The sequence below is a fragment of the Colossoma macropomum genome, unplaced genomic scaffold (assembly GCF_904425465.1).
Source record: "Colossoma macropomum unplaced genomic scaffold, Colossoma_macropomum, whole genome shotgun sequence".
NCBI classification, from domain to species: Eukaryota; Metazoa; Chordata; class Actinopteri; order Characiformes; family Serrasalmidae; genus Colossoma; species Colossoma macropomum.
In genome coordinates this window covers 39,596,944-39,612,875 of record NW_023494805.1, presented here as the reverse complement: position 1 = coordinate 39,612,875, position 15,932 = coordinate 39,596,944, and the positions used below count along the sequence as shown (strand labels likewise).

Here is a 15,932-nt window from a genome sequence, read left to right as displayed (position 1 = left end):
TACAAGTCAAGTCTCGTTTTCTTAGGTTGAGTCCAAGTCGAGTCTCTGAGCTGTGAGGTCGAGTCAAGTCTCAAGTATTTGAGGTGTGAATTCAGGTCTCGAATCTCTGAGATGTGAGTCTGAGTAAAGGTTTGAGTCTCTGAGGTGAGAGTCACCATTGGGTTCCTGAGGTGAGCCCGAACCCAAGCTGAGTCTCTAAGGTGTGACTCTGAGTCTAAGTTAAATCTTGAGTGTCTGGAGTATGAGTCTGAGTTGAGTCTCAAGTGTCCGGGATTTGAGTCAGGGTTGAGTCTCTGAGGTGGTAGTCCTAGTCAAGTCTCAAGTCTCTGAGGTCTGAGTCCAAGTCAAGTCTCGAGTCTCTGAAGTGTGAGTGAGAGTCGAGTCTTGAGTGTCTGAGTTGCAAGTGAGATTTGTGTCTCAAGTCTTTGAAGTATGAGTCTGAGTCACATTTCTGAGGTGTGAGTTTGAGTTGTGCCTCAAATCTTTGGAGTGTGAGTCTGAGTCTTGAGTCTCTGAGGTCGGAATCTGAATCAAGTCTCAAATCTCTGGGGTGTAGGTCTCTGGGAGTCCTTACCACATATCCCAGGGGTGCACAACTCCAGTCCTGGAGCGCTGTTGTCCAGCACAGCTTGGTCGTTTCCCTGCTCAAACACACCCACTAAACCTGGCAATTAACAGATGAGTTAAATCAGGTGTGTTTGAACAGGTAAATCACTAAATTGTGCTGGAGAAATTGTGCTCCAGAACAGGAGTTGTGCACCCCTGACATATTCAGTGATTGTCTTTAATATTGCACATGGTGGTTGCCAAAAGGTGTCCAACATCCTCATTTGCATTATTCAACAGTAAAACTTTTGTCTGTCCACTCTGTGATGGCGTTTGGAGGTCTTGAGTACATATGTTTTGGTTCTGTCTGAAAGTATGCCAGAAATATTCATGTCAGTTCATGTCTTGTGTCTCTGAGGCAGAAGTGGAGTCTCTGAAGTGTGAGTTTGAGTGACGTTTTGTGTCTCCGAGTGAAGTCTTGAGTCTTAGAGGTGCAAATCCAAGTCTTGAGTCCAAGTCAAGTGTTGAGTCTTTGAGGTGCAAGTCAAGTCTTGATTTTCTTAGGTTGAGTCTGAGTTGGGTCTCTGAGGTGTGAGGTCGAGTCAAGTCTTTGAGCTGCAAATCCAGGTCTCGAGTCTCTGAGATGTGAAGTATGAGTCAAGTCTTGTGTCTCTGAGTCATGTCTTGAGTCTTAGAGGTGCGAGTCCAAGTCTTGAGTCTTACAGGTGCGAGTCCAAGTCTTTGAGGTGCAGGTCAAGTCTCAATTTTCTTAGGTTAGGTGTGAAGTTGAGTCAAGTCTTTAAGGCATGAATCCAGGTCTTGAGTCTGTGAGGTGTGAGTCTGAGTCAAGTCTTGTATCTCCGAGTCAAGTCAGCTTGACAGAATGTAGCTTTTTTCTAAGATTGGTGCAAAGACTGATGTTTTCTAAGATGACCCTTTTTACTGGTAACTAGCTAGCCCCCTAACAATAACATGACAGCTACTGAACAGCTGTTTGTTCTGCTTTGATAGCCTGCTGTTATCTCTGTTATTTAGAATGAATATAACAAACACAAAATGCTAGCTACTAAACTTGCTAACAGGCGGCACGGTGATGCAGGGGGTAGCCTTATCGCTTCACAGCAAGGTCCATTTCTGAGTGAAATTTGCATGTTTTCCCCGTGTCTGTGTGGGTTTCCTCCAGGTGCTCTGTTTTCCTACCTCAGTCCGAAGACATGCAGTCAGGCCAACTGGACATGCTAAATTGCCCCTAGGTGCGAGTGTGTGTCCAGGTGTGTCCAGGGTGTTTCCTGCCTTCCGCCCAATCCCGACTGCTGGGATAGGCTCCAGCTCCCCCCGTGACCCAGAGGGATAAGCAGCTTAGAAAATGTGTATAACTTGCTAATTAAATGAATGATCAAGTGCTTTGAATGTGACTTTAATTAAATTATTAAATTACTTTAAACTGCTTTGAAATTAGGCTAGTTTGTGTGAAAGTTTGACCTCTGAAGGCAGTCAAAGAGTTAATTCATGTCTAGTAATTCTGACAGATTTGTCTATCTCCCCCTTTTTGCTGATGTTTCCTGTCTGTGCCTTGAGGCAGTACGTTTCTCTCTCTGCATGCCATGGACAGAGGAATGAAGGCAGACAGATGGAGATATTAGAGCGCTGGAGGCTGAAGGTCAGCAGGAGAGAAGCTTCTGGAACAGCAGGATTAATATCCGCTCTCTTTCTGATCAATCAGTTTATGAAGACAAATACAGGAGGACATTTAATCAGAGAGAAATGAAGAGACACAGTAACCTTCAGCAAACACACTTCTGTCTCTTTGCCCTCTCTTTTTCTCCTTCATCACTCCTGATCCTTCTCTCCTTCACCAAACACAGTCATCTATTTCCTTCTCTTTCTGTCAGTCTGGTTGTCTCTGCTTTTCAGTAATTATCTTATTCCTCTCTGTCTGTCTTGTTGTCTCTCTTCCTTTCACCAAATGCCAACTTGTGTCTGGTTCTCTCTCCCCCTCTATCACACACACAGCCAGGTTACCTGATATGTGGAGACGGGTGAGGCAGTGATGAAAGGCGTGATGGAGGTTTGGGTGATCATTCTGTTAGAAGCAAAACTGTACGGAGAAGAATAAAACCTGAGAGAGAGAGAGAGAGAGAGAGAGAGAGAGAGAGAGAGAGAGAGAGAAGTGATTGAACATTTGAGTGCTTGGGTAGGTGGTCGGGTGTTTAGACTTGCAGGAAATTGGATGATTGGGCTTGTAGGTGATTTGGTGATTGAGGTTGCAGGTGATTGGGTGTTTGGGCTTGCAGGTGGTCAGGTGTGTAGGCCTGCAGGTGACTAGGCATTTGGGATTGCAGGTGGTCAGGTGATTGGGTCTTTGGGCTCTCAGATGATTTTGGGTTTGGACTTGCAGGTGACTGGGTCTTTGGACTTGCAGGTGACTGGGTGTTTGGGCTTGCAGGTGATTGGGTGTTTGGGCTTGCAGGTGATTGGGTCTTTGGGCTTGCAGGTGACTGGGTGTTTGGGCTTGCAGGTGACTGGGTCTTTGGGCTTGCAGGTGACTGGGTCTTTGGGCTTGCAGGTGACTGAGTGTTTGGGTTTGCAGGTGACTGGGTCTTTGGGCTTGCAGGTGACTGGGTCTTTGGGCTTGCAGGTGACTGTGTCTTTGGGCTTGCAAATGATTTTGTGTTTGGGCCTGCAGCTGAATAGGTACACAAACCATACTGCTCTAGAATGTTCAAGTAACGACTACACTATTCAATTTATTCATTTTCACAGCATTCACATAATTGCACAGGTGTTTGGGCTTGCAGGTGATTGAGTCTTTGGGCTTGTATGTGGTTGGATGATTGGGCTTGCATGTGATCGGGTGATTGGGATTGCAGGTAACTGGGTGATTGGGCTTGCAGGTGATTTGGTGTTTAGGGTTACAGGTGATTGGATCTTTGGGCTTGCATGTGATTGTGTGTTTGGACTTGCAGGTGACTGGGCTTGCATGTGATTGGGTCTTTGGGCTTGCAGGTGATTGGGTCTTTGGGCTTGCAGGTAGCTGAGTGATTGGGCTTGCAAGTGATTTTGTGTTTGGGCCTGCAGCTGAATAGGTACACAAAAAATACTGCTCTAGAATGTTCAAGTAACTAATTCACTATTTAATTTATTCATTTTCACAGCATTCACATAATTGCAATGACCACAAACTGAGTGACTGCAGCTAACATTCAGTGATCATAACTTGATTATTTAAGTACAGATCATGTCAGAGCTTTCAGTGTGGTTTAACGAAAGATTAAAAGCATTCAAGACAAATTGCTATTAGTATCTCAAATGTGATTGACCTCTAAATGATATTTTGAAATCTACATGATCATTTTTTATTTGCTAGTTACAAAATATAGGCAATTCCTGAAGATCTAGACCTTTTCTGAAATGATGCTAGTTTTACTGATTGAGTTTCAGCAGCCCATATTAAGCCTCTCTCTCTGCCTCACTCTGTTTCTGAGTAAATAAGAGTCAGGGTGTATGTCTTACCCGTTCTGTAAAGCTGCAGGATCGTACGTTAATGTCACTCCATTCTGCAACAGAGATATTTCAGTTTCAGTGATGTACAGTATTGATATCCAAATTGTGTATGACTGAACAACATGAAGAAAATCACTCAAATGCTGCAATTTACCATCTTTCTTTCTCTTCTCTCTATCACATTTCTCTCTCTCTTCTCTTCTGTCTCTGTGTCCCCATCCCTCTCTCCTTCTTTGTCTACCTCTTGTCTCTTGCTCTCTCCCTCTTTCTCTATTTTTTATCTCCTCTCTCTCTGTCTTTCTCTACTTTGTCATTGTCTCTCCCGCTCTTTCCTTCTCACTCTCTTTCATTTCTCTCCCTATATCACACTCTGTCTTCCTGCCTTTCCCTCTTTCTCTCTCTCTCTCTCTTTCTCTCCCCTGGAGAATCACTAATCTATCTCAGGCTGCTGAGCATGGCAGATTTCATCTGCATCCCTACTGTTTGTTCTCTCTCTCTCTCTCTCTCTCTCTCTCTCTCTCTCTCTCTCTCCCTCCCTCCATCGTTTCCTCCCTGAAGGCACTATCACTCTTATTATGTCTGAGATATATGAAAAGATATGAGCAACAGGGGAGAGAGACATGGAGAGAGATGATAATGAGTTAGTGGATTTAGAGGGGTTGAAATGTCCCATCAAGGCTCCGCCCACAAATGTGTTCTTTCATAGCTACTGTTGAGTCGGTTATTCATTCAGCCTAATGAGAAACTGTAGAACAGGCTCAGTTTATATCACAATACCTACATTTAGAGTCGGTTATTCATTCAGCCTAATGAGAAACTGTAGAACAGACTCAGTTTATATCACAATACCTACATTTAGAGTCGGTTATTCATTCAGCCTAATGAGAAACTGTAGAACAGACTCAGTTTATATCACAATACCTACATTTAGAGTCGGTTATTCATTCAGCCTAATGAGAAACCGTAGAACAGACTCAGTTTATATCACAATACCTACATTTAGAGTCTGTTATTCATTCAGCCTAATGAGAAACCGTTGAACAGACTCAGTTTATATCACAATACCTACATTTAGAGTCGGTTATTCATTCAGCCTAATGAGAAACTGTAGAACAGACTCAGTTTATATCACAATACCTACATTTAGAGTCGGTTATTCATTCAGCCTAATGAGAAACTGTAGAACAGACTCAGTTTATATCACAATACCTACATTTAGAGTCAGTTATTCATTCAGCCTAATGAGAAACTGTAGAACAGACTCAGTTTATATCACAATACCTACATTTAGAGTCAGTTATTCATTCAACCTAATGAGAAACTGTAGAACAGACTCAGTTTATATCACAATACCTACATTTAGAATCAGTTATTCATTCAGCCTAATGAGAAACTGTAGAACAGACTCAGTTTATATCAACGCCTACATTTGTGTGTGTGTGTGTGTGTGTGTACCTCTCCCTCTCTGCTCCATGCTCTGTTCTGAGTGTATTTGCTCTGACTCGGTTTCTTCTTCTGTCCTCCATCAGCAAACTTACACAACAACGGCTCAGGAGGAGCTATAGAGAGAGAGAGAGAGAGAGAGAGAGAGAGAGAGAGAGAGAGAGAAACATAACACATTGAGTCTTTAATGGAAACTAAACGTCTGTTTTATTTCCTTTTTATTCGTTTTCTTTGTTTTCAGGCTGTAAAGCTGTGTCTCCTCTCAGTGAATGAGACACTATAATAGGGTCATGCTGAAAACATAACCAGAGTAAAAACGCTTTTATAAAAGGTCAGCCATGCTAAGGCTCTTCTCTCCATCATCACTCGTTTTTTCTCTTTCCCCTGTACTCCTCTGCTCTCCAGCGGGGCAGATTTACTCCTCCTATCTCCCAGAGAATCACAGAGCCTCCAGGTTGAACCACACCTTAGTCCTCATTGAAGGCTTCCTGAGGTCTACGATGAACATGACACCGAGCATCATTCACATACAGGCAGAAACCAGATTCATCTGACCAGATAACACGTTTCCAGTTATGAACAGTCCAGTTTTTTGTCTCTTCGTCCACTGTAACCGGGAAACTCTGTGAGCAGAAGTGAGCAAAGGCCTCTTGCTGCCACTCTGCTCCATATGTTCATGGTACGTAGTTCCCTGTGGAGAGTTCTTTCAGAAATTGGTTGTGAAGAACTGCATTGACATCTAGAAGCAGTTCTGGTCTGGAAGCGAAGTGATTTTTATTCACAAGCCATGAAACATGCCGGTGGACCCTGTCCGTCAGTTTCATCTTTCGGGCACAATTCTGATGAGAAATTCCTGTAGACTGGTCGACCCGTATCACTGTACACTTCGCAATATAGCTACTTCCTTCACACTGTGGCCTTTGACATGCCCAAATGCAATCAATCCTTTTTGCCAATCATTAACAGCCACTTGCGACCCTTTTTCCACACATTGAACGAGACATTCACTGCACTGTACCGCTTCTTCTCAATCTATAAATCTTGCCTGTATTTATAGCCCGATCATTCTCATGCAGCGCCATCTGCAGGAGCCTGAAGATGTTTAGCCATGCATATTTTTTGAAGCAAAAAATAGTAAACATCTGCATCAAACTACAACGAAAGAATAGTAACTATGGCAGGTTGCTGTGGACACCCCGTTGTAAAGTCTCAGAACCTGGGGTTCGGATTCACAAAGGTGTCTTAACAAAGAAAATCTTCTTAAATTTTGTTTTTTCTTAATTTTATTTTTGACAATAATTCTAAAAGTATAGAAACTATAAGTGATGTTCTTGATAACATTACTTTCCTAAATGTTTTCTTAACCTTACGGCAGTCTCACACTCATCTCAGGCTGTACGGGTTGACAAGGTAAGCATCCGATTTTGTCATGGTCACTACCTCTTCTGAGCATCCTCGTCCGTCACCCCACAATTATCATATTTTCTAATGAAGAGTTTTTTCCTCATCACAATTTTTTGACTGCTTGGTTTGATGATAATTGACGCAAATAACAGTTAATATGTTTTTGAACTGTATCTCGCTTCATCTATGGTACAGGGAAATAAAAGCATTGTAGCCAACTAAAAAACAATGAAGATTTTCCTAAGAAAATCTTAAGAAAATAATTAAGATTATCTTAAGAGACTTTTTGAAGTCAAGAATTGTTTTTCAGAACATTCTTATGAATTTCTGAGTGTTTGTCTTTCCTTTCTAGACGTTAATTGACTCGTTAGGACCTGTTGATAATTGTCTGTGGATGAGAATTCCAGAGTGTAATCAGATCTCTGACTCTCCAAATGTGCCACACTCAACAACCACAGGCTTCTCTAAGCAGCTGGCTGATAGCCCACTCGCTAACACTGAGTGCGTTTACATGCACTCAATAATCAGATTTCTGCTATCCAATTATTCAAATGGTCACGTAAACACCATACTCTGCTCTATAAATCCGATTAAGAAATCTGATAAGAGGCTGAATTTTAGAGCCGTAATCAGATTTCTGTAAACTCTTCTCATGTGCGAAAACAGACTGCCGTACCGAAAATAAGTGAGCAGCGTCGCCGCGAGACGCAGCAAAACACTTTTGCAGTGATGCTGAAACCAAATACATGCTTGATGAAATGAAGTATTTAAATATTCTTCATCTTCTAGATGATGTATGATCTTCTAAATGAGGTTAGACTTTTATGTTATGTTTACGTCTCGTCTTCTGTGAGTTTATTGGCTGGTTGTAAAGCAGAAATCTGATTACTGTCTGACTCATGTAGACCTGGAGTTTCCCCATTATCTGATTACTCGAGTGCATGTGAAGTCGTTGATCCGATTACTAACAAAATCTGATTTTCTGCAGTTATCGGATTATTAAGTGCATGTAAACACACTCACTGTTATACTAGTACGCTGCAGCTCAAAGGTGCATCAGCTTCATTTCACAGTACAGCACTATGCTTGGTACAGCATGTTTCTCCTTGTTGGGAACTTTCCATGGTTCAGAGCGGAGGTGGCTAATGGTCAGAAGACCCATAGCTCCAACATAGTAGACATGCAAAAACATCATCAAATGCCCTCTTTAAAGCCCCACCAACCTGAAAAATGTTTCTCAGGAGATGTTTCTCAGGAAAACTCAGGAGCAAGAGAGAGATTCCAGAAGCAAATAGAAAAAAATGCAAGCAAAAGAATAGCAAAATGCTAGTTAAAATGATTAGCAAAGAAACTAACACCTCTAGAAAAACTACTATGGCACAAAATAAAAAATTCAATAGACCACTGTTACAATCCCCCATAATCCCTCTGCTAACCAGCCTGCATCCACACCTTCACTCCCCTACCACACTGTCCAGATTCCTCCCCTGATAGTTACTGCGTGTGATGCTCAGGCTTGCAAAGTAAACAGAATTTTCCACTACCTAATGTGAATTACAAGAGGCACGCTTGACATGAAACTGGGAACATTAAGACCTTCAGCCATAATTATTAACCATACAGTCAGCAAATTCACTGAACCTATTTATATGTACAGCTAAAGTCTAAGCCAGGAAAACGGTTTCATCACTGTTTATCTGGCAGGCACATTTGAATTTCCCAGCAAAAACGCTGTATAAACATTATAATAAACACAAATAAAAACAAATGCACTGTAAAAACATATATCTTGGCAAGTGAAATTGTCTTAAATCTAGTCAGTATATATAACTTTAAGCAACTCTTTAGACATCCATAGTTAAATTACAAGATTTTGTTAATTTTTTCTGAGTGAAAATCAGTTGACACATCTTGTACAGCGAAACAAATTTAAATATTACATTTTTTGCTAATTTTAGAACCCAATATCTATTTATTGGATTTACAAAAACTGAAGGAAAATAGAATTTAAAACACAAAAAGTGCCATCATCATTTTTGCACATTTACATCAACAAAGCATGCAACTGTACGTATTTTTTTCTTATGAAACTCTTGTAGTAATATTATAATATTGTTCAACTTATTTCTAGATTTTTATATATTTTTTTACTTGTTGTTTTAAGTCATTTTCTCATAACTGTTTTATATGATCTGTATTGAAAACGTGAGAAGCCCTTCAGCAGCTTCAGGTGTATTAGAACAACACCATGCCTAACTACAGCCACATGACCTGACCTGTTATTAAAAACCTAATTTTCTATTGATCGCACCACACTAAGACCAATTATTGCCCAATTGAGCTGATCAGAAGGGGCTGTTTAGGAAAAGCCAGCGCTGTCACAGCAGCTTGTCACCACTGAGATCAATAGTGCTGCAGCAGGAGAGTTTTGATCAGCAAGTTGGCTGTTAATTGATTAATGATCAATGAAGGCGTGTAGAGTAATGAGAGTAATGAGAAAGGTCCTGGTGTCGTGGACAGAGAAGGTCAGCGTCACTCTGAGAAGCTGATCAATCATCAGTATGCAGTGTTAGACGTTTGACAGATTCAGGTTTATTTTCCTAGAGTTTTCTGTTATAAGCATCAACAGAACCCCTAACGGTTCCACATCATTGGCCGCTTTTCCACTGTCAAGTCAAATGGTTCTCAGGGCCGTACCGTGCCATTATGGGCTGGTCCCAACCCATGAGACCGGTTACAGTTTCTTCTCTGTTGTTCCACTAAATCAGAACCAGGAAATACCCAAGAAAACTACACAAATCAGTGGCTAACTGCTAACAGGCTAATAGCTACATACACCCCACCCACCACAAAACATGTTTGAGTCTGTCTGTCACTCCAACTCCAGTATCTCTACTGAAACAGACTGTACTGCAGAGGGTTTCACGTGTAGCTGGATAGCTACATTAGCCTGACAGGGTCTAGTACAAAGAACCACAGAACAAGTGTAACTTTTATTTTTGTCACTTCAACACCCGTCATTCGAAATTGTGCTCTCAGACACAAGTCTTTATCCTCTAAACAGGAGTTTTAATCATCGGTTCGCTAGAACCGAGCCCGTACTGCAGGCGAGGCACCGTACACGCACGTTAGCTTAGCATAGCAGGCTACAGCTTAAAGCTCTAACAGAACAAATCCGACTTTGGCTTTCTGTCACTCCACCATCAATCAGTCGACTTTTCTCTCGCTGTTGTAAGTTTTCATCATCAATATTTGTGATGTTAGAGCACCAGTTAGTCGAGTCAAACCTCCGCTGGAGTGTTTGGATCTCGTGAGGTAAGCTAGGTGAGAGGAGCTGGCTAGCATTAGCTTGGCTAGGATGCACCGGCTTTCTGCACCTCTAACATCAGCCGCTCAACTTCGCTTCCTCTGAGCTGAGTCATTATCATCTAAATTTGTGTCAGTAACGCTTCTGTTAGTCAGAATCGAACCTGTTTTGTAGTGAGCAGAGCTGGCAGCATGCTAGCTAAGCTAACGCTAACCAGCTACTCTCTCCTGGTTATCAGCACCATTTAGTATTTAGAAATGGGTGTTAGATTGAAGCGTTGACGTTTATTAAATGGTGAGTTTAAAGTCAGTGCACTGCTTTCATTTATTTGTCGTCTGGGTGAGCGAATTGAACTTATTTGATTGTTTTCAAGTTTGAAATAGAGCTGCTCAGAACTGTTCAGCCCTGCAGTGGAAAAGAGGCCATAGTGCATGGTAGAATCAGCGGCCACTTTATCAGAAACCGCTCTCTTATAGCTCCAGTTTGCTGATGCACGGTTAGAGACTGTAGTCGTAGCTACCATATTTTAAAATCATACCAACAATACAGACTGTGTGAGCAGGATGGATTATTTCTACACTCTCAGAAAAAGTACTGAAAAGTGAAAAAGTACATGAAAGTAAAAGAAAGTACATAAAACATTTTAAAGAGAAAACAATGAAACATTAAATTAAAAATCTAATTACAGGTGAAATTAAATAATAGAGGATTAGAGGAGGGAAGTGCAGTAGAGCTAACAGTGTTTAAACTGAGCTGAGAGAAGCTCAAACAGGAACGTTTTCAGGCTGATTTCAAGTGTCCAGTGTTGGGGCTCTTCTAATGCTCTCTGCTAACTGGGTCCATTTAAGAGCAGCTTAGTAGCTAAACGCTGCTTCTCCATGTTTAGTCTTTACCTTTCAGCAGGACTGACTGACCAGTTCCTAATGATCTCAGAGTTCTGCTCGGCTCATATCGCTGCAGCAGATCAGATAAATATGCTGCTTCTGCACCAATAAGACATTAAGGAGCTGTTACTGCTCTATAAAGTCTGTTCCTTCGTTTACTCCTAGTGAGACTCTGGCAGCTGCATTCTGAATCAGTTATGGTAGTTATGATCCATTACAGTGATCAAACCTGCTAGAAATAAAGGTGTGGATGAGTTTTTCCAGCTCTGCTTTACTCAGAACATCTCTGATCTTGTTGATGTTCTTAAGGTGATAAAATGCTGATTTAGTAACTGCTTTGACACGACTGCTAAACCAGATCAGAGTTCATCAGTATACCAAGGTTACGCACTAGTTCTTTAGATTTTATGGCTCGTGAATCCAATAGGCAGCTAGTCTCTGCTTCTCATTGCAATTCAGAATAAAATAATCTGTTTTATCTTTATTCAGCTGCAGATAGTTTTGTTCCATCCAGTTAGTAATGAGGCACTTACAGAGTGAGTCAAGGGGACCATAGTTGTTTGGAGAGAGGGCCAAGTAGATCTGAGTTAGCTGTGGAAAAATTTCTCATAGTCTTGAAGGATTTGGTGAAGAGGAAGCATGTATAAATGAAATAACAGTGGCCCATGAATTGAACCCTTGGGGACACCAGGTCAATGGCACTCTGTCAGAAACATGATTTTTAGGTACAAATCTGTATGTTTCCCCTGTGAAAAAAAAAACTTATTTAAGGTACACAGCTGGACTTTAGAACCACTGTTGTACCTTTAAGGGTGCATTTACATTGTATGTTGATGAATGAAAAATGTGCCTGCATAGTACCTTTTTTCTGACAGTGTACTCGCTGACAGATATCCCTCAAAACACTTATAAAAAATACCACTGACCACTGAGTTTCTTTCATTTTTTTTTGCAATTCAAATCCACTGGTCTAAAGAAACTGGCTGGAGAAAATATTTGTTATTAAGTGAATGTCACACTCAGTATGTTCACAATATGGTTTTATCCAGGCTAGTAAATCAACCTTGATCATACTGGAACTGACACTCAGTGAAATGAGCTAAGCTAAGGAATGCCATGATGATTTATTAGTCAGGTACAATGCAGAAATTAGTATTTAATTGTCTCATACAAACCAATGAAAATGTTGTATCCTTCTGCCAAAGTCCTCTAGTCTTCTAGAGCAAAGATACATTTTGCCAGTTCTGCAGTCAGACAAGCTGCAGAAATCAATAATTGATTGTCTCATACAAATTAATTCATTTTGTGAACTTTTTAATTATGTTGGAGCCTCTAGAGTCCTCCAGTCTTCCAGAGTCTTTCATAGTTTTCCAGAGTAATAATAATTATGCTGCTTTTCACTTCCAGATCTTCCTAGTAAGTTCCAGCATCCTTCAGGGTTCCTGAGTCCTCCAGTTTTTCAGAGTCTTCCAGAGTCCTTCAGTCTTCTGGATTCCTCCAGTTTTTCAGAGTCTTCCAGAGTCCTTCAGTCTTCTGGATTCCTCCAGTTTTTCAGAGTCTTCCAGAGTCCTTCAGTCTTCTGGATTCCTCCAGTTTTTCAGAGTCTTCCAGAGTCCTTCAGTCTTCTGGAGTCCTAAAGTCTTACCCATCCCTTGAGTGTCCTACAGTGTTCTAGAGCCCTTCCATGATTCAGAGTCTTCCAGAGTCCTCCAGCCTTCCAGAGACCATCTGAATCTGCTTTATACTTGCTCTCTTTTCTCTCCCTTATCCAGTAAGGTTATAGGCTTTTTGCCTTGTTTTGCTCATAAATACCTGTTATTGCCTTTGCACTCCAAAAGAGCCTGAAGTCGTGTTGTGTGTGTGTGTGTGTGTGTGTGTGTGTGTGTGTGTGCGCGCGCGCACATGTGTGTTTGTGTTCATGAGATGAATCATTTCATTTTCTCTGCTGCCCTCCTACTTCTCTTTAAACTTTATGACAGTAAATAAATAATAAATTAATAAATAACAAAATCTACTGTTTGCCCACCAGCAGCTGCCAAACCACTGAGTTAGCATACGGCTTATGGTGTGTGTGTGTGTCTGTGTCTGTGTGTGTGTGTGTGTGTCTGTGTGTTGTGAAACAGATGGTTCAGAGGCATGAAACAAATGTTTCCCTCTAACTGTGAAATGACAGAGCAAGAAAGAGGAGTGAGAGAGTAAAGAGAGAGAGAGAGACAGAGAGAGAGAGAGAGAGAGAGAGAGAGAGAGAGCCTAAGAACTCAAGCTGTTTTAATACATTATCAGGCTTGAATCAAATGATGAACTGAAGGAGAATTTTGGTTGACTAGCAACTGTACACACACACACACACACACAGGGTGTTTTTTAAGCAGTATTTTTTTTTTTGGTTTATACCAAATCAAGACATTACCTGCCAAAAAATAATGTAGATAAAAAAAAAAAATCAGATAAAATACACTGGACAGTATAAATACAACATATTGGACATTCTAGGTACCAGAGACTGAACACCATACATACCAGAGATTGGATAGTGTACATACTAGATGGTGGACTCAGGGATTGAACGTTCTAGACTTATCTGGACTGGAAATTCGAGACACCAGAGATCAAATATTTTAGACCAGAGACTTGATATTTAATATGACACAGATATGGACACAAATTATAATTGATTTTGTTTGTATTTATTATTTAATATTTATTGCATTAATTATTGTGTTGCTACATTATCCTAGCAGTTATTTACAATTTTAATGATCAAAATAAATGAGACAAAATATCTCCAGGGTCTATGGGAAGCGGCTTGGGGCCTCAAAATGTTTAGAAATGATCCTGCTGTTCTAGATAAGATAGCAGGTTGTAACAGAGTTACTGTAGCTGCTGAAAACTGTGATGCGTTTAGCACTGCTTACACACTGATTTACATCTCCCTACACACACTCTCTCTCACTGCAGAGAGAGAGAGAGGAGAGAGAGAGTCAGAGAGATGAGAGAGAGAGAGAGAGAGAGAGAGAGAGAGAGGGAGGGAGAGAGAGAGAGAGGGAGAGAGTGAGAGAGGAGAGAGAGAGAGAGAGAGAGAGGGAGCATGGGGAGAATGGATTAAAGTGTGTGTGTGTGATACAGAGCACAGGGGAGATCATTAGGAATTAACACATCCTCACTCCTTAATCCTGTTTCTTCGAAGCTGTTCATCTTTTACTCTGAAATGCACAGCCTCTGTTTACACATAGCATTGACATCTGATCACTGATCAGATCGTCATCCAATCAGGACACAGCATGTTTAATCTTGTTTTTTTCAAATGTAGCTTTCAAAACTGGATATTGATCCGATCTCTTTGAAAAATTCTTCAAAACTCTAGAGGATTGGGGGACTGTGAAAAGACTCTAGAAGACTTGAGGACTCTGAAAAACTCTTCAAGACTGTAGAAATCTGGAAGACTTCAGGATACTGAAAGACTCTGAAAGCTTCTGAAAGACTGCAGGATACTGAAAGACTGAAAATCTCTGGAAAACTGCAGGGTACCAAAAGACTCCGAAAGTCTCTAGAAGACTTCAGGATTCTGAAGGTCTGAAAGCTTCTGAAAGACAGCAGGGTACTGAAAGCCTCTGGAAGCCTGTGGAAGACTGCAGGACTCTGGAAGGCTGGAGGGATCTGGAGTACTCTGTACAAATGGTTTTAATGGGATGTTAGATAAAACAAACTGAATAGAAGAATAAAAATGAATTAATATTTAATGATAAACACCCCTCCAGATGAGGCCAGGGTTGAGGATGTGCTTGCTATAAAAATATAGTGGGGACCCACTGGTATACAACTTGCTCAGAGTAATGAGAGTAAAACTGTCTTCACTGTTAAAGCAGCTGGGCTCAGGGCAGGCTGTAGGGGCAGCTGTTGGGAGGTTCTGATCTGCTAAGGCATCAACACTGTAAAATCATGACTGCAGTTTGCCTTCACAAAACACATCATCTCCACCACCTCACTGACGTCTTCTGACAATACCAAAACTCAGAATCTCTCTCACAAGCTCAGACTGAGAGTCTGGGACGAAGCCTCTTCTACTCTGGGCCACAGGTTCTTTATTGTCATAATTAGCAGACAGTAATGTTTAATTTATATAAGGTTATATTCAATTAAAGCCAATACTAACCTAGATAAAAAATGTAGACACTGGGGAATCTTCTAAATATCAACGATTGGCCACTTTACATATTAAAGATCTCACCATTTAGAAAAAAATACATTGGCTACTTGTATAGATTGGATTGTATAATTACCACAAATTGCAGATTCTGGATACTAGAGGCTGGACACTATATCAGACTCTGTACATAGCGGAGATTGGACACCCTAAAATGTCATACATTAGACATTCTAAATACCACATATTTAATGTCAGAAATCAGAATAAGACATTTTAGATACCACAGACTGGATACCCTAGACATCATACATTAAACATTTTAGATACCAGAGATTAGACACTGTAAAAACCAGAGACAGGACACCCTTGATCCTGTACGTTAGACATTCTAGATACTAGAGATTGGAAACTGTAAAAACTAGAGACTGGACACCCTAGATACCACACATAAGACATTCTAGATACCAGAGATTGGACATTGTAAAAACCAGAGACTGGAAACCTCTGATACCATACATTAGACATTCGAGATACCAGAGATTGGACACTGCACATACCACAGACTGGACACCATAGATACCATACATTACACATTCTAGATACCAGAGATTGGTCACTGCACATACCACAGACTGGACACCCTAGATACCATACATTACACATTCTAGATACCAGAGATTGGACATTGCACATATCA

General features: G+C 40.9%; 1 protein-coding gene across 1 annotated transcript in view; it reads right to left on the bottom strand.

Moving 5' to 3' along the window:
- LOC118826568 (RNA-binding motif, single-stranded-interacting protein 3-like) overlaps positions 1–15,932 on the bottom strand; it is a 115,588-nt gene that overhangs the window by 13,299 nt on the left and 86,357 nt on the right. The window contains exons 7-9 of the mRNA XM_036597572.1: positions 5,506–5,609; positions 4,060–4,103; positions 2,569–2,665 (exon numbers count right to left, since the gene is read on the bottom strand). Coding sequence (XP_036453465.1) covers positions 2,569–2,665; positions 4,060–4,103; positions 5,506–5,609 — 245 coding nt within the window. The remainder of the gene's footprint in view (positions 1–2,568; positions 2,666–4,059; positions 4,104–5,505; positions 5,610–15,932) is intronic.